Source organism: Chanos chanos, chromosome 7, assembly GCF_902362185.1.
Source record: "Chanos chanos chromosome 7, fChaCha1.1, whole genome shotgun sequence".
Classification (NCBI taxonomy): domain Eukaryota; kingdom Metazoa; phylum Chordata; class Actinopteri; order Gonorynchiformes; family Chanidae; genus Chanos; species Chanos chanos.
Window position 1 is genome coordinate 24,506,539 of NC_044501.1, and position 23,034 is coordinate 24,529,572.

Here is a 23,034-nt window from a genome sequence, read left to right on the forward strand (position 1 = left end):
AGTGCTGTGAATGAGTAAACTCGTTGGACTTTCCACTACAAACGTATTACATATTTCCTTCTCGGTCCTTTTCTCTGCAAGAAAAATTAGGCAGTACATTTTAAAAACAATCTTGAAATTGGATTTTTCAAGCCAGTTTAATAATTAAATGAAAGGGTAACAGAAAGGCAAATTGATTTTCCAAACTAGCTCAATTATAGCCAGCGACGGAAATGCATGACACCGGCAAGCTCCAGTACAGTAGGTGGCGGATAGCACGTAGCGACGCTCTAAACTATCCGTAAAAATACTAAAGAAGAAGAGGGCTACAGCCCTGCAAGACGAGGAGTGCGTTTAATTGTAGCGAAGTTTAATGGCGGACAGAGTGTGAAGTCGCAGCAAGATCAATTGATCAATTTTCTTTTCAGGAGTGTCCTTAACTGTCTGTGCGTCTCCACTGAAAGCTGTCACAGACAGTGAATTCACGTGCATGTGTTGCATTATACCTTTGACTTTTTCGTGTAGGCCTTTATATATTTAAAGAGCTTGTGCTTTGCTTGCTAAGTGCATTTGGGGCACCTAGTAAGGAAGTTGCTTCTTCATGGTGGTTGTGTAGCTAAATATGGGTGATTCTCTCGGTCTGATCGGGAAACGATTGCTATTTCTCCTCAATGACGGGGGACCAAGCGTCGGCAAAGAGACGGACCAGGCCGCCTGGCTTCGTGGAACTGTCCGAGCAGTTAGCGTGATTGGTTTGGCAAGCCCTGGAGTAGAGGTGAGTGGAGGGCTGGAACAACAACAGTAACAGGAGTAGCGCGGTCGTCTCATGACAGTAAACAATACACGTAGCCTGCCAACATGCTAGCTAAATGCAGGCAATGTGAACGAGAGTCAGATTTGTTTAATTTGACCGTCAGGGTATACATACATTTGCAGGACGTGCTTAAACGTAAAACAGCAATTGTAGAAACGTTAACTACATAGCTAATTTAGCTAACACAGCTAAACGCTGGCGACTGACAGTCCCGGTGTGTGGTTACCGTAGCTAACGTAGCGTTACGTTAGGCCCCACTAGTTGTCTAGTTGGCGTGCTAGCGATGCAAAGGAAAAGCCTAGCTGTTCATTTCAAAGTTAACATAAGCATCATCTGCGTTATCTTACTAAAAAACGTTGATGTATAAATTCATAAAAGAACGACATTATTCGACGTAGTGACGTAGTCCATTGTTCCTGAATATCGCAAAGCTCCACGGTCCGGATTTCAAGATGTTACCAAGTGACCCGTTAACGTTAGTCGAGCTGCTGTTTGACAAAGTGAGGAAAAGAGGAAAAAGCATGTTTGTGGAAATGCATTTAAAACTTTCAAGAATTTTTCATTTTAAGACTGTTTGTGCATGAGACGTAATCAATGTAAACACGCCATGCACAAAATGTCCTAGTACCGTAGATTTACAGGGCTATATCGAATCACACAGCTTTCGTTAGTGCATGTGACCTTTAAGTATAGAAATATGTAATGTTTCTTTTGATCTTGCTGGTTAGCCTGATACAACAGTTGTCATACATTTAGTCAAGACTTCTTGGGTGCCTGGTAAAAATGTCTTTGTTACTCAAAATCCTCTCTCTAGTAGCAGGTTTGCTACTAGAGAGAGATTTTTCCAGCTCCATCATTAGTAGAGCAATTGTCTTTTCTGTCTGTGTGGTGAAGCTTTCATTTGTGTTTTCCCCTAAATCCACACATGAAACAAACATTCTACCATGTCTATATTTAACCATGGGACAGAATTAGGGATATTAAAGTGAGTTCAGTACAGTCTGATGATCAGTACACGTTTGCGCATTGCATTTGAAAGCTTTCTGTTTGAAGAGAAGAGAATTCAGACTGATTTACTGTTGTTTAAACTGGATTTCAGGGTCCTCTGTTGAATCAGTCCCATTTATTGACTCTATTTTCCTTCTGTAGTCCACCCACTTGTGTCTTCTGTCTGTCTCTTTTATGCTGGCCATTCTCTTCTTTCTCTCTCTAGCCTTTGAAATTTCTTTTACGGATTTTTTTTTTTCTCAAATACCTTCTGTCTGCAGGTATTCCTAGAGTTTGAGGAGTGCCCCTGGCGGCCGCGCTCCTGGGTACAGGTATATGGGGATGAAGTGAGAGCCGTTCTAATGGAGAGCACCATTGTGTGGGCCCCCTGCAGAGACCCACCCATTCCTGCCCCTGGAGGAGTGCCCACAGCACTCTGGCCTGCGTTGGTGAGTGCCAACACAGAACCAGAATTGCACAATAGCAGAATCAAACCGCCAGAATGGCAGTCAATACAATATGTAAACCCAGCTGTTTGTCTCTTTACTGTGGACACTTGAACAACAAACCTGGTTCCCTGTCTGCATTGGTTATGTTTTTGAGCTGGTTTCCATGACAGCAGTGGAGTTGTTGCTGAAAATACTTTCTGGGTTTTTTTTGGGCTGTATTTGCAGGTGTTCCAACCAATTGTTGATCGTGTAGGTTTGGGATCCTTGGTTCCTGTGGAGTTCTTTGGAACCAGGACTTTGGAGTTTCTCCCAAATGGAAATTCACTGCAGCGATTTGAGGTTTGGCAGTACTATTAAACTCAGACCTGTGTTGAAAACCAGTGTAAAACGCTGATGTGCTAGAGGACTGTGCTCTGTTGAAGTTTAAGATTTTCTGTCTTTACCTGTGTTTTGGATGTGCTTTAAAGCTACAGAGTGTTGTTGTTGTACACATGAAGAGGTGGGAGAAAAAATCGATATAGTATAGTATCGTGATATTTTTCAGCACGATATTATATCGATGCAGTGGGGCCAAGTATCAATATTTATTTATTAATATTATTTATAATTATATTAATATTACTTCCCTCATGGCTTTATTTCGACTTCCAGAATATAGCAAATAATGAGCTTGGCAGGCAGCATGCCGTTTTCTACTGCAGTCATGTGTCGCTTAATGTCCACCATACGTTCTGTGAAATAGGACATTATGTGATTTGGACATTGCGTGAACACTATATTATCGCGGTGATATTTTCAAAAGAAAATTAAACAGAGATAATGCTATAACACTCAAGAGACGTGTGATACACAAGATTGGATGCTGCCAAGTCGAAGCATAGGCCTACACTGTTATACCGTAATTTTTTTTATTTGTAAGTAGGGAAAGTTCACATTAAAATAACGATAGAATGTAAAGTACAGTACATAAGTGAGTAACAAACATAGGCATTTATTATGGCTATCAATTATAGGTTATATATGTACTGTAGTGTTATACACCTGGCAGTGCAATTGCTTTGTATACATGAAACATGAGATAGATGTGTTGTGTGCAGGAAGCTGTTGCAGAATTAAATGGGAAGATTCAAGTGAGATGAATTGAATCGTGTGTTATTTTCCTTATGACTTACAGTGCTTTTTAATAATATAGGCTATGGGAGAAATAAATCACAATGTCTCTCAGAATCACAATACTTGCTGCATTGTAAAATGTAAAGAATCGCAATAATATCACATCGTGGCCCAAGTATCGTGATAGTATCGTATCATCGCCTCTGTGGCAATTCCCACCCCTATACACATGTGCCAAATGAAGAGTCACTCTCACTGTCCCAATATTAATTTGTTCCTTCAGACTGAAAAAGATGTAAGACACTCTCTTCTACTGGAGCACCCATCTCTACAAGCTGCTGTCAGCAGCTGGCAAAGTGACTCTGAACTACAGGAGATTCTGAGGAAAGGTGAGCTCCAGTTTACTTCAAAGGGTGATTCTGGAATTGTTCTGGAATTTAGATGCCAGCAATTTTTCATGTCTGTGTTTCTCTAAGTACCAAAACAAAAACTTAGTTTTGAGGAGCATTTTCATGTCTTGTTGTTCTGACTGATTCACACACTCAGTGACATCACTTTCTCTTGCTCAGTGCTGTTTTGTCTGAGTATTGACTCATTTCAGCAGCTGAGCCCATGCTGGTTAACAGATGGTTTACTGCAGTGACAAACCATTTAGATGGTCAAAAACAAAGACACCTTTATCAAATGCAGAAAATTCAGATAATGCTGCAGGTATTTCAGAGCATTAGGCCTCTCTGCTGTGGTTGCATTCTGTATCTTTAGCAGTACCTAGACTGGCTGTCATGTGAAAGGTGATAGTCTAAACGTAGTGATGGATTAAAATATTTTCTCATCAAAAATTGTGTTTTTGACAGGCTTTTATTTGATTTGAGTTCCCCTAGTCTGGATTTGTAATAATAGCCTAAAAGTAAAGCAGGCTTCTGTAGTGGTCCTCAGATCTAATTGTTTGGTTTTAATAAGGTTTTGTGCTTCAGAATTATTTTGAGAACAAGATAAGCCTATCTTTTCTAGTTCATGATATGTTCATAAATGTGTTGTTTGCTACATGAACTAAGCATAATTACCAAAGCAGAATATTGATAGTAGTTAATGTTTCGATTGAACATGTCCCTGGAGCTAGTGAAAATAATAGGTAGATTTGAATCCTAAAATTACTCTGAAGAAGTAAGATGTCAGTAGGGGTGTGCGATATTGACAAAAAATGACATCTCGATATTTTCTAGGATTTTGTTGATGATGTTAACAGGTAAAGGAGGAAAACAGGTCTTATTTATTTACTTAAAACTGAACTATCTCAAAGTGGCCTACAGGTTTTACTTTGTAAAAATTTGTACAGACACCAACAAAAGCTGTTATAATGAGAGCATTTTAAACACACACTTCCCCTTAATTTCTGACAGTTTCCCGACATCTTTGCAAAGCCAAACCACCTCCATACAAGTGAGCGTGATCCACATCTAGCAATGAAATCTAACTATGTAGATTATGAGGCTGGTGATGTCTGTATTTTGTCTCCTGGTGCTGTATGTTCACTCATTTTTAACTTCAGTCATGCATTTTAGGCAGCTACACTAGCTTAATTTGTGGTGTGGTGACCATGTACACCTATACTAGCATACTGCATGCACTCTCAGTGCGCACACACAATAGTCTATCCTGCTAGACTACATGTCGCAGTGAATGCGTTGACTCTGAGGGCATGTTTTTGATTGTTTTTTGCCAAGCGAGTAACATACTCGATAATGTCAGCTCGCACATCGTTAAACCAACAATTAAGATATTATCTTAAACAATACATATCACACACCCCTAGATGTCAGACATTAAAGAATTCTTAGGCTACAGCCGTCCTTTGAATACTGACATTTTACCCTCATAGAGCAAAAATTCCAGAAAAGCATATCATACCAGTCTCCAACAAGTACATGTCAGTCTGTTTTTCGCTAGTGCTGTGTTTACAATGCCAAACTTTGTCCAAACTTTGCACATTTAGCATGGTAGACACATAGGGAAAAATTGTTAAATGCTAAATTATTCCCTGCTAATGCATTGCTGATCATTAATTATATCTAAATGACTTGTCTAATAGCATGATTATTTCCCTTGTAATTTATTAATTTGTCATAACTCATCTGAATATCACAGGAGTTAGCTCGCTGGCTAAGAACTAATTGGATCACATTGGCCATTTTATGCTAAAACATTAGACTTAATGAAAAGTAACTGCAAAGAACTCTGCACAGAGGGTCTGTTAGTACAACCACAAGCACAACAGGACATGACTGTCAAAACGTTAAAATATAACAGTTATAAGAAATGATTAAACAATGGTAGGTTAGACTAGGTTGCCTCACAAACTCAGCTACTCCATGTAATGAACAGAAAGGGCACGATGCAGGTGCTGCAGCTCGTCTCTACCATCCGAGGCTGTTATTGATTTCATCCCCAAGTGTATCCATCCCCTCTTATGATATAGTGGAATAAAATTTTAAAAATGCATTTCTAGAGGAAAATAAAAATGTGCAGATCAGCATAGGAAAAACTGACTGTTCAAACTAGACACTGTAGATGGAAAGACAATTTACACAAGAAAAGCAGCCTGCTTTTTTTTTTTTTTTTTTTTTTGGAAATACAAATATTCATTGGTCTCACCTTCCTTAATTAGCTACTATATCTAGCTAGTTAGGGAGCTAGTGTTATTTTAGGTGTGAAAAGAAGCTAGCACCTGTACATATTAAACATAATTTGTAGTGTTCATCTTTGTCATTTCAACAAGCACTGTATGCCCTGTGGTTAATTTTCAAAAATAAACCTTGAACTTACACAATGGATTTTAACTCACCTTGAGATATCTGCAGATCTCTTCTCATGCCGGCAGCATGGTAGAAAGCTCCTCACTGAAAAAATTGGAACTCTGAATGGTTGACTGTTTCTTGTGGCATAGTTTCAGCCTAGCTTGTTACTCTCTTGGAATCAAAGGGGCTTGTGCTCTATTTATCAACTCACACTTACAGGATTAAAATTAAGTCTTAAAGAGTTGATTTTACTATGTAGTCATAATGATGGTATATGAGCATTGTAAAGCATTTAATTGAAGATCAACAAAAAGACATGTAAGGCTTCTAAGAGAAATTTTTACTATAATGGCTTCACTGAACCAATTCCAGTGCTATTATTATTTCAGTTACTTTAGTAAGGTAGAGGACCCAGTGGTGACAACTGTGGGAGGGGCCAATCATTCATTTCAGACAATACGTGAAGTAATCCTGCAATCCCAGGATTATTAATGAATGCAGACAGATCCCAGGATTATTAATGAATCCAGACAGATCTTTTATCGTTAATATGCAGTACAAGTAAGCCCAAAATATATTTCGGATGTACTTCACACAATGCATAGTCTTTAGACTGATAATAGTTTGTGCTGTTGTTGTGTTCTCAGTGTATTGCAACTTGATATGAAAATTTTATGCCATTTGACTTGAATCAAAATGGAGATCACCTTTAAAAGAGTATTAACTTTGAACCATTTCTCTTGGTCATTGATGCACTGCCCAGAAGTGTTTGAGAGCCGATAGTTTTTTTGTTTGTTTGTTTTTTAAATCATGAAATATTGATTACTGTCAAAAGATTACTTGTCTTTGTTGTGGCTTGTATGCATAAAAAAAAATTCTCAGGTTTCTGTTGGTATTCAACTAGCCTTTGCCTGACCTGTGTCTTTGTTACAAATGAATAGCCAACTTGCATAACTTCCTAGTGATTACCTAGTAATTAGAGAATTCCTCAAACTCTCATAGTCATAAGAAAAAAGGAAGGCGGTAAAAATTCCATTTTTAGCATACAAATAGAAATTGGCAGTGCTTGGACGCGATGGAGCTCTGGTTACGACTCAAGACTTCTTTAGCTGGAATAGATGCTGATGAGCTCCTGAGCAGGCAAAGAAACCCATGTCCCCTTGTTGGCATAATTAGTCCATATTTTACTCATCCACTTGGGCTAATTAAATATGTCCTATGGACAGTGTTCGTCCTGGACAAGCAAAATGGTTCAGTGCTAACATGATCCAAGGCTGCATCACAAAGGGAAATTGCTGGGCAGTTTTATTTGGAAGATTTTTCTGTGTTACAATGTGATATAAAAAATTATTGTAAAATGTTTTGTGAGTAATGTTGAACCAGTTGCTGATATTCTTGAAGACAGATTGTTCTTCATGAAATCTTACCAGTGAATTTAGACTCTATTTATCTTCTGATGTAAAATAATGAGGAATAAGTGAAAATATTGTTGGTGTTTCAAAAAGTGTACATGTGAAGAAAGAAGTAATCTGTTACTGAAAGGTAGGAGGTGTCAGTTCTGTGAACTGCAGTGTTCCTCAGGTGTATGCCTCTGACCCTGCTATGAAATATCAAGGCCATTGCCAAAATCAGAAAGTGTTCAAATTTGTTTGCATCACAGATTTAGGCACATGGGTAACATTGGTGAGGTACTGCAGAAATCCAGTGTCAACTGTGAGTTAATAACACGATTTGTTTGTTGGTAAGGATCGTACACCATTCAAGGACGGAGGGTACAGGTATACCAGCCAGAGTTCGAGGAGCCTTGGGCATTTGGTCTTGTTTCTCAGCATGATCCTGTGTCTCACATCATGGAGATTACACTGGACCAGGTCAGTGCCTTGAATACCTTGGAATGTCAGTTTGTAGAATTGTACTGTGATTGGTTGTTTGGCCTCACGTACACTTTCTCATAAATATCTGATCACTATGCATTACAGCATTCCAGATATAGAGTTTCCTACTCAGTATGGCTTTGTTCTTTACAGAATGAGGAGACACAAGAAGTAGATCCAAGAGTGATCCATGTAATGCTTGCTGAGGATGACATAGATGAGGTACGTTGGGATCTGCTTCAGTGCCCTTCTATACTTCCTTAATGATGGTGATATGGTGTCACACCTAGGTATGAAAATTTAATATCACGATTACAGTGACCAGAATTATCACGGTGAACAGTATTATCGTGGTATTGTTAAAATGTGCTGAAAATGTTGAAAAAGTGCTCATACACAAACTGAGATCATTTCACCAAGTTTTATATTGAAAACCACAAAACAATTAGCAGCACTATGTACTTTTTGTTTGGATAAACATTAAAATAATAGGCCTATTACTGTTATTGTCGCTAAATACCGACATCAGAAGAAAGATAGGCTGTCCTACAGCTGTTCTGTCTGTTGACATGAACTAACGTACAATAGTCTACTTGGTCTTTTATAGATGACATTACTTTTCCAGGCTACAAAAACACTCTAAAATCAAGATTCAAGAGTTTTATAGTCATGTGCACAGCAAAATAGGCAGTTAGACTGTACAATGAGATTCTTTCTTTGCTAATCCTCCGTTACCCGACAAGTATGAATAAAAAATGATATATAAATAAAAATCTTAAGGAAGACAAGAGAAGATAATAATTGAGATAGATCTATGACAGGTAACTTTGTAATTGGAGTATTAGCATTAAAGTTACATGTACAGTTGTTACAGTGAATGTGCTATGTTGCAGTTACATGTGCAGAGAGCAGCGGTCAAAAAGTGCACTGTGCATTATTGCAAGATGACAATAGTGGGACAGCAGTAATAACAGCTGTGTTGTGTGTGCGAAGTTGAGTAGTGCTCGTTAAGTAATGTGTGCGTGTCAGTCAGTGATCCTCCAGTCAAAGAGGTTGGAAGGGGCCATGTGTGAAAGAGTCACTCACAAGCCTGATTGCCTGTGGGTAGAAGCTGTTTGTCAGTCTTGATGTCCTGGACTTCACACTTCTGTAGCGCTTGCCTGATGGGGATGTGTACTGTCCCTGATGATGTGGGCCCTCCTGATGACCCTGGTGTTGTAAGTGTCCTGCAGCAGGGGGAAGGCTGCTCCTGAAATGGACTGGGCAGTTTTAATCACGCGCTGGAGAGCCTTCCTGTCCTGAGCAGTACAGTTTCCATACCAGACTGTGATGGAGCTGGTAAGAACACTCTCGATCGTACTTCTGTACAAGCTGCCGAGAATTTTGGCTGGCATGCCAAAGTTCCTCAGCCTTCTTAGAAAGCACAGTAGTTGCTGGGACTTCCTTATGATGTGCTGTGTGTTGTAAGACCAGGAGAGATCCTCACTGATATGTACGCTGAGGAATTTGAAGGTTTTCACCCTCTCCACCTCTGTCTCACCTATGTGCAGTGGTGTGTGCAGCTCCCCCCTCCTTCTTGGGTCAACAATCATTTCCTTAGTCTTGTCTGCATGAAGTGCAGATATGTGCTTTTAAATGCAAAAGTTAAGCTACCTGGTCCATCATTCCCATGCATGCCTCCAGTTGCTTAAATGAGCTTGTAAGGAAGACGTGAATTTCTGAGTGAGGATACTAAGCATGCAAATCAAGCGCAATGTTATAATAATCTAAGTAAATCAGTCTCAGTAATAGAAAGCATGTAATGTCAACACATTGTATCCTCTCTGTCCACACTAACCTGGTTTAGCCCTTCTGTCCACACTAGAGTACTTTAGTTTACACTAGTTCTCATATGGATGCGAAAGTTTTTGAAAACGCAAAGGAAAAACGCCGTTTTCAAAATATTCCGTTGTTGTGCAGACACAACCTAAACAGGGTTTTCCACCACCGAAAATGATACCTTTCGAAAACGCTCTCTGAAGTGCATAAAGGCGCCAGGTTCGCATTGTGATGTGGACAGGGAAAATGGAGAGTTTCATAAACGATGATATATGGTTGCCATGACACAGGTAAGAGTGTGTGCTCCAGATATCAAAACAAACATGAGGGGCGAAATACAGTCAGTGGCGTAACAACAAACACTAAGGTGTTTCAGTGTTGTGGCGTGGACGCTTTTGGAAGCTTTTGGAAAACAGTGCGAAACAGTGGCTTTTGGAAAACAGTGCGAAAACGATAGTGTGTACAGAGAAGCGTTTTTACATAAAATATACGTTTTCAGATTTACCCAGCTTAATGTGGACACAAAAAGCTGAAAAAGCTCCAGAGCACTACCACTGCCTTCTGCCATGTTTTCACTGACACAAAACAAACCCATGTTACGTGTTTCGCCTGCATCTGAGAGACTGTTGCTAACTTTGGTTGATGCTGGACAGTATTTTACGTGAGTTTTTCAGGGCAGTTGATCACCGCGTTAATCAACCACGGTTTTAATGCTAATTAAAATTTGAAACAGTAATACTAACTTAATTGATTTTATAGCTGAAAGTATTAATTAATGTGTTTTACCTCTGTATTTCCTTCAGTCAGAAATTTAATCTGGAAGAGCGACAGAAAGGCAATACTATAAAGCTTTTGAGTGCATTTGTTTGTTGTTTGGTCACTTTAAGGACTTTTAATTGGTTGATCCATTGGTTTTGGCTTCTGTTGTTCACACAGGGACAGGGTGGAAAACTAAGTCGATGTAGGAAGGAGAGTGATGCGGAGAAAGGTGAAAGTGGACGCCGACGCCGAACCAGCTCTGAGGGAGAGCATGATGTGACTCTGAAGCGCTTCAAAGGAGACAGAGATAGCACTTGCGATGGACAGAACAGGAATGGTTCCAATAAGAGCTCTGATGAAGGGTTGGGAACATGGACTGGGGAAGTCACAGTGGTGGGGAGAATGGAGGTAGAGGAGGAAGCGGATAGGGGAGGGAGGGTGAGCAGCGCTAGTATTCCGGAGGTGGCTTCACACACCAACCATGTCTCTCCGAACAATACTCGCTCCCAGCATGACCAGTCTAACATACGATTTGCCAATTATGTGAAAGAGAATGGTGCCACTATAATCCAAGGCAAGACAGGTTCTGCAGAATCAACAGCTCCCTCTACACCCACCCCAACTCCACCACCTCTGAAACCTGCACCTTCACTGTTTTCATCCAGTTTCCCCTCCCTAGGGCAAATGCCCAGTCTAGTCCAAGGAGTTGCCGCTCCCAAACCCAACCTTACCGCTCCAGTGCCTGAGAAAGAAGAAGTGGTTCTCTCCACATACTCAAAAACTGCTGCCTTGGTGTCTCCAGGTCCTGTCACCATCTCCTCCTCCCAGGGCAGTGCTCCTAGCGTGGTCCTATCAACACCCCTTGGCTTAGTTCAGAAGCCTCCTGGCTGGAGATCTGCTCTGGGAGCGGGCCAAACAGAGGTTAATCACCAAAAGAAGGAGCTTGCAGTATGTATACCCTATGGCAGGAGACCTCTGTTGCTTTACAAAAAAAGTTGTATTGATTTTTCTGTCAATAATCATAAATATCATTCCCAGGACGAGTTAGAATTGTGAAATGAAACTTGTATGTATAGCAGCAACAATTAAATATTGCTATTGTGCAGCAGTCTGGTGGTAAAGAAGGAAAAGAATAGCTGATCTGTTAATTTTCAGATCAGGGGAACATTGTTCTTGACATCTCTGTTGAACATATTTTCCTGATCCTACTTTGTGAAAACAGATTTTGGAATCCACACCAAAGTGAGAATTCTCACGAGTATTGAAACATACCTCTTGTTAACAGACTCCTGTGGAATGCTTACAGAAATAATGCAACTTTTTTTCCCCCCCCAGAACACGAAGGTGCCCGTCCATGCAAGTGCAGGCCTCTGCCCTCCTCAGCCTAAGCAGTCCTGCGGGTCAGTTTTTGGAGACGTATCTGCACAGACAAACGGATCTTCCCAGGAGAGCCGACCCTTTGGCTTTTCCTTTGCAGCCTCAAAAGATCCACAGCAGCAAGATGTTGAGCCCTCACCGAATATCTTCTTCCAATGCATGGCTCAGAAACAGACTCAAAGCTCAAACATCACACAAGGCCAGGTAAAGGACAGAAATTATTTCACTTCCCTGTCTGAGAACCTGGGCAAGGAGCAGCCCACTCTGTTTAAATCTGGTGCTCCATCTGAAGCCCTCAAAAAGGGAACAGTGTCCCCTGCATCTGCAGGGCTTTTCGGCTCAACCTCTGTTGGTGGAATTGCGCCTTTGAAAGATCATTCCAAAGTGCCTGATACTCAATTTGCAGGCAGTGGGGTAATGCTGAACAAACCCTTTGGAGCAGTAGGAGATGGGCTTGCCAAGCTCTCAAATGTCTTCCCTGCAGGTGTGAGTGGCAGTCCTGTCAAAGTGTCTGGGGAAAATTCAATCTCTACTTCAGGACTGGTGGGTCTTGACACACCACTTGCTCAAGGATCCAGTGCACTGAGTTGTGGAAGCAGTGGAATTCGACAGTCTAATAGTGCTAATGTAGTTGGTGGGCTGACTGGTGTTCTGTCTGGAAACAAAGCTGCAGAAACCCATGAGAACCTTTTCTTACTGGCTTCAAAAGAAACTGGGAATCCTTTCCTTGCTTGTGGAGGAGCGGTTTCACATAGCCCATTTAGTGTATTGTCCAATCAGCAGCCTCGCTCCTCCGCTCCCTGTGTTGATTCCTCAGCATCTGTTCCTCATTCCTTGGGCAGCGTAGGCCTGCTTAACCCAGACACCTGTAGATCTGAGAGTGAACCTAACCTGTTTACCATGACAGAGCCACCCAAGGGAATCTTATCCTCCCAGTTTAGTGCTGCTTCTACTTCCTCTGTCCAGTCTACCACCACTGCCTTCAGCTCACTGCCACAAAAGGTGCAGCAGGCACCCACACCCACCAATGAGGGCTCAGAGTCAGATGGAGGTGTAGCCCTGGGGGAAATTGCAGAGGGCAAGGGTCATCAGTTGACTTTTGATCAGACATCGCAGAAATTTGCCCTGGAGGACCGGAGTCTGCCATCCAAGAGAGATTCAGACTCTAGCACAAACAGTGACCTGTCTGATCTGAGTGAGGTGGAGGAGACTCCAGAGCAGAGCCAAAAGCCGGGGATCCAGAATTCTGTTGAGAAAGGGGTTTTATTACAGAAAGGCAAGAACCAGGCAGCTTCCAAGAGCCGTCCTCGCAACAAACCCTTCAAAGGTGAGCATAGTTCACTTCATCGTATGTGTTGGAGATTATCTGCCTTTATTGGTGTTGAATCTTTACTTCACTCCTGAGTTTGAATGTGTATTTGCCAGGCTTAAGGTCAAACCCTGTTATTATAAAGTGCTGGTGCTGGCAGCATTGTCTTTAAGGTGTGATGATGTTCGGATATATGAGGTAAAAGACGTTGTCGTTGTTGGTTCCATGGTAACGCGCCGTCAAGATGGCTGTCGTTCTCTGAGCTCTATCTTAAATTTAACTTTTTCGTTAATTTATTCATACTATTTTATGCAAGAACACTATAATTTTGAACGTGATGATCACCTACGATAGGGAGACTTTGATCAACATCAGATCTACAATCGATACGCATTTTATAGCCAAAAATTGTTCAACGGATTCAGCGGACTTCCATTTGTTTAGATTTCAATTGTTTAGCCTACCTGCTACACCTTGTAAACGGAGACGGAGAAGGAAGCGAGGCAAAAGAGCTGGAGCACTGGTCAGGCAGAGACAACAGAAACAACAAGAAAACAGTCGCCCTCTAAGTATCCTTCTAACGAATAATGTTCATCGTAATGAACATCATAATGTTAAGACTAATATGACTATGTATATAGCTAGTAGTGACATTTTTCCCATTAGTGTACTTTCACGCCCTCGTAGCTCATTTCGGTCTAGAGTCAAACAGACCATATTTCGTAGCAATTTAGTTCCAATTCAACTGACTCCCTCCTCCGATATGATTACTGTAAGCCCGGTTACGCTGAAGTTAGGTTTTATCAATATCAGATCGCTTTCACCTAATGCGTTGCTTGTTAGTGACATGATCAGTGATCTTAGCCTTGACATGATGGGTTTGTGTGAAACTTGGTTAAAGCCAGAAGTTTTTCTCCCTTTAAATGAAGCTTCACCCCCTAACTATTCCTTTTCCTGTGCTGCTAGGGCAGCAAAGAAAGGTGGGGGTGTAGCTCTAATCTATAATACTAAATTTACTCCTAACACCCTTAGTTTACCTAATTTTGACTCTTTTGAGTTGCTCTCTGTGAAGCAATATGGTACTGCCTCAACCTTTCTCATAGCAGTGCTTTATCGTGCCCCGGGGCCCTGTAGTCAATTTCTAGATGAGTTTTCTGAATTTATCTCTGTTATTCTTACTAGAGTGGATAAAATCCTGATCTTGGGGGACTTTAATATTCACATTCAATAACAATTCTGATTCACTTAATAAAGCTTTTACAACTATCATAGACACTTTTGGCTTTAACCAATATGTCCACGAACCAACTCATCTCAGTGGCAACACTTTAGATCTTATTCTAGCTCGCGGACTAGATATCTCTCATGTTATCGTCTCTCCTTACTCCGCTGCCCTCTCAGACCATTTTCTTATTGCTTTCCAAGTAACTCTTCCATTGACGCCAATTATCTCTCCCGCGGTTCGTAGCTGCCGTCGCGTTAATGCTTCCACCACTGCTGCGCTCGCTGATCTGCTTCCTACTGCTCTCAACTCTTTCAATGATCAGCAGAGATCTTTGAACGACTTGACGGACAGCATAAATTCTACCCTTCGTAATGTACTAGATATGGTAGCACCATTAACTATAAAAAATAGACGTAAACACTTAACACCTTGGTTTAATGAAGAAACCTGCGCGCTGAAGCAGGTGAGTAGGAAATTGGAACAAAATTGGCGGGCAACCAAGCTAGAGGTTTTTCGCCTTGCATGGCACGACAGCCTGATAGATTATAAATGCACTCTCTACGCAGCCAGATCTGCGTATTACTCGAAAATAATTAATGTTAATAAAAATAACCCTAGGTTCCTTTTTGATACAATATCTAAACTTACCCAGAATCACTCCCCTAAATCTAGCCCTTTTACCGCAAACGATTTTGTTGAATTTTTCTCGCAAAAAACAGACTTAATTCGTCGTAATATTCAAATTAATTTATCAAATCAGACTGCCTGCACGCTCTCTGTTACTGCGCCTAAGATTATTCAGGATGTGCAGCCTTTAACTCAATTTAACCCTATCTCTCTAGACGCGCTGTCCAAATTGGTGCACTCTGCTAAACCAGCTTCTTGCCTCCTTGATCCCCTACCTGCTAAACTTTATATGGAGCTTTTCTCGGTTCTTGGCCCAACAATCCTAAACACTCTAAATATGTCACTTAAATCTGGCATTGTACCCTCCTCTTTTAAAACAGCCGTGATCAAGCCTTTACTTAAACCAAATCTTGACCCTGAAGCCTTAAATAATTATAGGCCAATCTCTAATCTCCCTTTTCTTTCTAAAATACTTGAAAAAATTGTAGCTGCTCAGCTGATAGCCCATATGTCCTCTAACAGTCTGTTTGAAATATTTCAGTCAGGCTTCAGGTGTTTTCACTCTACTGAAACTGCTCTTACTAGAGTAACTAATGATCTTTTATTAGCCATGGATGCTGGTGCTACCTCTGTTCTTATTCTGCTTGATCTGAGTGCAGCATTTGACACGGTCGATCACACTATATTGTTAAACCGCTTGGAAAACCAAATTGGCATTCGTTACCACAAGCTTAACTATGGTGTTCCTCAGGGATCAGTCCTTGGCCCTCTTCTGTTCTCTATTTACATGCTCCCTTTGGGTGACATTATTCGTAGTTACAACATTAACTTCCATTGTTATGCTGACGATACTCAGATTTTCTTACCTATCCAGCATAATGACCGCTCTGAATTGGCTAACCTTGAGGCATGTCTTTGTGCTATTAAGGGTTGGATGTCTTCAAATTTCCTGATGCTTAACGCAGGCAAGACTGAAATGCTGGTCATTGGTCCCCCTACGCATAAGCATCTTTTTAGTGATCTAACTCTAAATTTTGACAACTGCATCATCTCTCAAAACTCTTCAGCTAAGAACCTTGGTGTGATTTTTGACTCTAGTCTCTCGCTAGTCACTCATATCAAGAACACAACCAAAACTGCCTTTTATCACCTCTGTAACATTGCTAAAATTAGGTCCTTTCTAAGTATGGCTGATGCAGAAACCATTGTTCACGCATTCGTCACGTCTCGCCTCGATTACTGCAATGTTCTTTACTCTGGCCTGCCTGCCTCTAGTACCAATAGTCTTCAGCTGGCCCAGAATGCTGCTGCTAGAATTCTGACCCGAGCGAAGAAGTTTGATCACATTACCCCTGTCCTGGCTTCCCTTCATTGGCTCCCAATTCATGCAAGGGCAGATTTTAAGGTCCTCTTATTAACATATGAAATTTTACATGGGCTTGCGCCTTCCTATCTGTCTGGCTTAATTACACCCTATAACCCACCTCGCACCCTGCGCTCTCAAGATTCTGGATTATTAGTCATTCCAAGAGTTAAAAAGAAGTCCGCTGGCAACCGAGCCTTTTCCTACCGCTCTCCCTTCCTTTGGAATGGTTTACCTAAAGAAGTTAGAGAAGCAAACTCTCTCAATAGCTTTAAAACAAGACTAAAGTCTTATCTATTTTCTCGAACTTATGCATGATATAATTTTGATTTGACTTTGTTATAGACATGTAAAGCCCTTTGAGACTATAAATAGTGATATTGGGCTCTAAATAAATATTATTATTATTATTATTATTATTATTATTGTTATTATTAGCCCATCTCCAAATATTTCAGATCTAAACTAGACCTTTGCTGTTACATAGATTGATATAATGGGTGTTTGTCTTTACTGCATGTGGTTTAATTATTTTAAAAATGGAGCGCACTTGCAGGAACTAATATCTTGTTTTTCTGCTTAACTTTGGATGACAAGTGTAGGGGTTTTCTTACATTTTGTAATTATGTGATGTGTAAAGGCGTGATGAAACACTAGCTCTTTCCTCTGTGTGACAGTGGGTCAGTCGGTGCTGAAGGATGTGACGAAGGTGCGGCGTTTGAAACAGTCTGGGGAGCCGTTTCTGCAGGACGGCTCGTGCATTAACGTGGCTCCTCATCTGCACAAGTGCCGAGAGTGCCGCCTGGAGCGCTACAGGAAGTCCCGTGAGCAAGATCCTGATGAAGATGACCCCAATGTAGCTTGCCGATTTTTCCACTTTCGGAGGTGTGTTTGCATATTACATTAAGACGTACAACAAGTGTTGAATTTTGTTTCTTACTACCACTTTATTAGTTTCATCAGCCAGTTCAGGGCGTTTGGCCAAAGACAGTGAGTTTGTAGATGTGGCTCACAGTGTAAAATAAGTCGACCAGCGGTTTTGTGGGCATGGGCGCTTGAGACAGGATTCAGTGTCAGAGAAATGGCTGCTCTCCCATGCCTTTCATGCAAACTGTGTCTAAAATTCATCAAGAATGGCAATACAAAGAATATCCAGTCAATGGACAAAAATAGCTTGTTTATGGGGGAGGACATGAAACAATGCAGGAAGGTTTCGTGTGTAAGTAGATCCTTCTGATGTATTAATCAGAAAAACAAACAATAATAATAATTATAGTAATAATAATGGTGATAATAATAACCTTTATCTCCAAGTCTTGCTTACAGCACAACTTCTACAGCTCTTTACTGCACTTTCCTGGAAATGCGATTAAACATTACTGTTTCTTGTGATCAGGGGCAGGGGCAATCTCAGATGGGCAGAAAAGCACTGAAATATGTTGCCTCCCCTTAATTAGCAATTTTATCATCGCTGTATTTCTTTCTATGCTTCAATCCTAACACTCCTTTCCTTCACAGACTAGCATTCACAAGGAAAGGCGTGTTGCGTGTGGAGGGCTTTCTGAGTCCTCAGCACAGTGATAACATGGCCATGGGTCTGTGGTTGCCCTCTCCTGCTGTGCAGGAGGGCCTTGACCTGGACACCTCCAAGTACATCCTGGCCAATGTGGGAGACCAGTTCTGCCAGCTGGTAATGTCTGAGAAAGAGGCAATGATGATGGTGGAGCCTCACCGTAAGTGATCCCATCCCTCTTGTGTTTGGTAAACTGTACTCAAATGTGTGTAGTTGTTTGTAAAATGATTACCTAATGAGCACCTCTCTCTGTAGTCTGTTGTACCATTGTAATTTGAAAGTTAGAGCGTTTCACACGTCAGAAAGGAGCCTCCCGTGGTCATGCGGAGGCATGCAGGGCTTTAAGACCAGGTAATGTCAGGGTTGACTGATGAATATTTCTCTATTGTAGAGAAAGTGGCGTGGAAGCGAGCAGTCAGGGGAGTGAGAGAAATGTGCGACGTGTGTGAGACGACACTCTTCAACATCCACTGGGTGTGTCGTAAGTGTGGCTTCGGTGTCTGCCTGGACTGTTACAGGCTGCGGAGGACTAGACCACCTGAAGGTATGGGTGATGTGTGGAAGAACAGTGAGTGCCATTTGTCCCTATCTCAGTATCTTATTATGTCAAACAAGGAGCTCCAGTACCTGTCCTGTAGGTGGTATTTTGACTGCGACTTTGATTTTTATGTTGCTTACCGTAAGGTAAGTTGCAGGTTGTCTGACATTCCTTTCTTTCTGAATGTGTGTCTGTCTCTGTGTTATAGAAGCAGATGAAGGGCCTGAGGATGAAGTCTTCTCATGGCTGAAGTGTGCAAAGGGACAACCCCATGAACCCCAGAACCTCATGCCAACACAGATTATTCCAGGCACAGGTATGAACAACTGTCTGAATATGAAACATTTTCAACCGTAATAGCAGTAACCCCAGTGAAGTGAACCCACAGTCCTTGCTCATCCCATCAGCGTTCTCAGTACTGTCCTTCACCCTTTTCCAACCCCATGTTCTCCTCATAATTATGAACAGACATTTCAATACATTATGGACATACATCTTACACTTCACCCAGTCTCTTTGGATTACCAACTTTTCTTGTTCAGTGACACTTGTCCTGGAATCCTTTAGACCATTAACCATTTAATGCAAATGTTTGGATTGCTCTTAATATGCATTTTAGGAGCATATTTAAGTCCTTATTGCTTTCATCTGTGATGCTGCGATTTATACCATTCTACAATGACATCTGAATTTATTCATTTAGCAGAAACTTTTATCCAAAGGGACTTCCAAGCCTGGCAGAACACAAACCAAACCAAGAGTTATGGTGTTGGATCTCCACTCTGGAGTTGAAACCAAGATGTAAACAGGAGAGCTCTGCCCTCTAACCACTGAACCACAGCCGATGACTGTCCTGTTTTTTTCCCTCCTCAGCACTGTACAATATTGGAGACATGGTACACGCAGCGCGAGGCAAATGGGGAATCAAGGCTAACTGTCCCTGTGCTAGTCGGCACAACAAACCTGTGGTACGAACCACTGCTGCGAACGGCCTGTCACAGGTATAATAGTGACTCAGGTCACATGTCAAGCATACCAAAAGTTACCAAAGATACCAAAAGAATTGTTTTGATGTAAATCTGCATGTTCTTGCCAACATTTATTTGGGAGAGAGATGGACAACATGCCCATATTTCACAGAACCTTTGTTTCTGGTAGAACATATTCAGCTAATTAGGAGGTTGCTTATTGTAAGCTTGTTTAATCAGATTGATGTGTGTTGTACTCACATGAAAACATACGTTAGAGGTAATGTCTGTGGTTCATATGCTACCTTCACCAGTCACAGGTGATCATATACTCTGTGCATGTACTGAAAGCATAATAAATGGGCCCTTTAGATTATCAGTGGACATAACTGGATTATGTAAGATTTTGTGGAAAGTGCTTTTAATTCAGTGGTTAGATGAAGTAGTGAGATTCTGAACTAAAATCAGAAATGTGTGTCTGTGTGAGAGATGGGACGTTCTGTAAGCTTTTTTGGGGGGGGGGGGAGGGTCTACTGAAGAAAATTCCATTTCTCACCTGTTGTAGACAGGTGCAGCCTCAGGCACAGGGAGCACTGCGGGTTCAGCCACACCTCGTCCTGATGGAGATACCACAACGATGACGTCAATCAAAATGGAGCAAGGGACAGAGGCAGGCAACACTGACTCAGCTGTGATGAGTACTGCCAATGTCAGTGCTCCTACAACAAGCTCCCACACATGTGGAAACAAAGACCCACGCCGCATTAGTGCAGAGGGTAGCCTCTCCTCTGCCTTACACTGGCTGGCTGACCTGGCCACACAGAAGGCTAAAGAGGAGACAAGAGGTCAGTACAGGGCAAACGTTAACATTATTCTGACCTGAATATCTGAACTCAAGCTATACTGTTTTTGTCTCTGTTTGAGAAAACCATGTAGTACCCCAATATAGCATTTTCTCACACTGTTTGAAAATTGTGTTTATTTCATATAGAAAATAACATAATACTAAGATATTCTCACTTGATTGTGAAAATATTTCCCAAACAGGGCGGTGTTGCGTTTCCTTCTTGACCAAGAACAACCGTCTGTTAAATAATTTTGTTTCAAATTAATCAATGATTTATTGTTAATCTATATCAGTAAGCTATATCAGTAATCGATAGGCTGCATAGAGACACCCTTTCATTGGTCCTCCCTCTCTCTCTCAGACTCCAGCTCGCTGCGCTCCATGATTGGCCGAGACCCTCGCAACCCGTTTGGTGTGGACTCTCTCAGTTCCCTGTCCAAGCCCGCCAGCACCAGCCCCAAACTTTTCAATAGCCTCTTGCTGGGCTCTGGCCCTGCCCAGCCAAAGTCAGAAGGCACAAGCCTTAGGGACCTGCTAAACTCTGGCCCTGGCAAACTGCCCCAGGGCCCCACAGAAGGTGGAGTCCCCTTCCCTTCTGTTTTCTCCTCTTCAGCTGGGGTAAGGTCTCATTTTAAATATGCAGCATAACTGTGACATATAGATATAGATGTGTGTGTGTGTATAATATATATATATATATATATATATATATATATATATATATATATATATATATATATATATATATATATATATATATATATATATATATACATACATACATACATACATACATATGTATATACATACATACATACATATGTATATACATATGTGTGTGTCTGCATTACTAAATAAATGTGAATATCTATCCATAAGAGATTATTTGAGTGCAGAGAGTGTAAGCTAAAAGTAACTTTCTGCAGAGCTTTGTGCTCAGAATTGTGAAGAGGGACTTTTTTGTGCATGCTAAGGCTGCACAATTTGGGGAAAATATCTAATTACGATTTTTCTGACAGATATTGCAGTTGCGATTTGATTTGCAATATAATTTTTTAAAGTCAAGCTTCAGTTCAGTATTCACTGTGTACTAGATTTAAAACATGAGATGGAGCATTACCACATGAGAGTTCTATCAAAATATTAACTGCTCTATATTCTAGTGCAAGGATGAGAACTTAAAGATATTGCTTCCAACATGTAGGCCTGTTTATTACATTTTTTTTATTACATGGCTTTGTTGAATACTCGGTTCTGATTGGTCAGTTACGGCATTCTATGGTCTGTTATTTCTGATTACCAGACGGCTGCTATGAATAACAGACTGTTGCTATGGACACAGTTCTGATCACTAACAGACTATTTTTTTTTTTCAGTGGAAGCAATAAAATAATTTTTAAATCTATATTTTGTGTAAAATTATTGATTTCTTTAGTAAGCAGCCGTGAAATGAGCGCGATAATATACGGCGAGCTGGTCGTTGTTGCGCAATAAACTCCAACATCGTGATGCAGGACCCCGATGCGAATTACCCATGATTTTGCAATAATGACTGGCCCGCTGTACATTATCCCTTACTTAATTAACTGTTCTGTGTTTGATCGTTCTATGTTATCACAAAAGCCATGACTATGTTAAGTTTCGTAAATAAAGTAATAATAATTCTAAAAAATTAAAAAAAAAAAAAATTCCCAACGTTGCTTCTGGCTCAGCAGAGGCCATTTTTCAGCACCATAATGTAACATTTTCCTTGGGTTTCACGTGTTTGTTGTTAGTTGTCGTATACGCAGTCGCCTTGGGTCACTTCTGATTGGTGAGCATGACTATCACACAACGAGAACGGCATGAATTTGTAAAACCATTGATACGACAGTTTAAACCCTGGGTCAGAAGCGCTGCATAATGTATATCCTAAATCGCGGCCTTTTGTGATTTGCTAATCGCATAGTTTCGATTTGAAACCGATTAATCGTTCAGCCCTAGTGCATGCTCTCTAAAAACCTTTTTGAAAAATACAGGTGGACCAAATTAGTGCGTAGTTCAGGCAGGGAGATTTTCTCTGCCATCACTCCCTATGCTTTTAACAGGATGTGTGGGGATTTAGAACAGCTCGGAATTCAGTTTCACAGACTGTATGGCACTATGTCACACTGACATATTCTCACACTTTGGAAAATTCCATCTAGAAAGTACCACAGTACTAGCATTTTACCACTCGGCTGGAAAAATATTTCTTAGTAGCAGACTCCAGATTCCAATATTAAGGGTATTGAAGACAGAAAGAGGGAACATAACTTGATACTGTTCACTAGTGATATTTTTGATTAGTGACTCTCAGACCCAAGCAGTGTTCTCAAAATTACCATTGAATGTTACTCGATGTATTAATCAGTTGTATCAGTTTAACATCATTATTAAATATTACAAAACAATAATTAGTATTAACAATATTATTAAATTCCATCAAACATTAATCAGGTTCATTGAGTTGTAGTATCAACCAGTCAGATAAGTCAGAAGCTGTACTTGTTCCAGCGATATGCATGCCAAATGTTGAAGTGTTAAACTTTAAAAGTTTGTTGGAAGGGATGAAATATTGTAGTGCTGTGTAGGGTTGTG

General features: G+C 40.9%; 1 protein-coding gene across 2 annotated transcripts in view; it reads left to right on the plus strand.

Annotated features, from left to right (window-relative positions):
* Positions 1-356: 356 nt before the first annotated feature.
* The window catches only part of kdm3b (lysine (K)-specific demethylase 3B), a 37,439-nt gene continuing 14,761 nt past the window's right edge, over positions 357-23,034 (plus strand). For both annotated transcript variants that reach the window (XM_030779729.1, XM_030779730.1), the window contains exons 1-15: positions 357-754; positions 2,062-2,229; positions 2,455-2,568; positions 3,626-3,731; positions 7,884-8,008; positions 8,165-8,233; positions 10,766-11,536; positions 11,924-13,292; positions 17,167-17,374; positions 18,008-18,222; positions 18,454-18,606; positions 18,809-18,916; positions 19,474-19,601; positions 20,134-20,413; positions 20,777-21,033. In XM_030779729.1, coding sequence (XP_030635589.1) covers positions 602-754; positions 2,062-2,229; positions 2,455-2,568; positions 3,626-3,731; positions 7,884-8,008; positions 8,165-8,233; positions 10,766-11,536; positions 11,924-13,292; positions 17,167-17,374; positions 18,008-18,222; positions 18,454-18,606; positions 18,809-18,916; positions 19,474-19,601; positions 20,134-20,413; positions 20,777-21,033 — 4,224 coding nt within the window. In that variant the 5' untranslated portion in view covers positions 357-601. The remainder of the gene's footprint in view (positions 755-2,061; positions 2,230-2,454; positions 2,569-3,625; positions 3,732-7,883; positions 8,009-8,164; positions 8,234-10,765; positions 11,537-11,923; positions 13,293-17,166; positions 17,375-18,007; positions 18,223-18,453; positions 18,607-18,808; positions 18,917-19,473; positions 19,602-20,133; positions 20,414-20,776; positions 21,034-23,034) is intronic.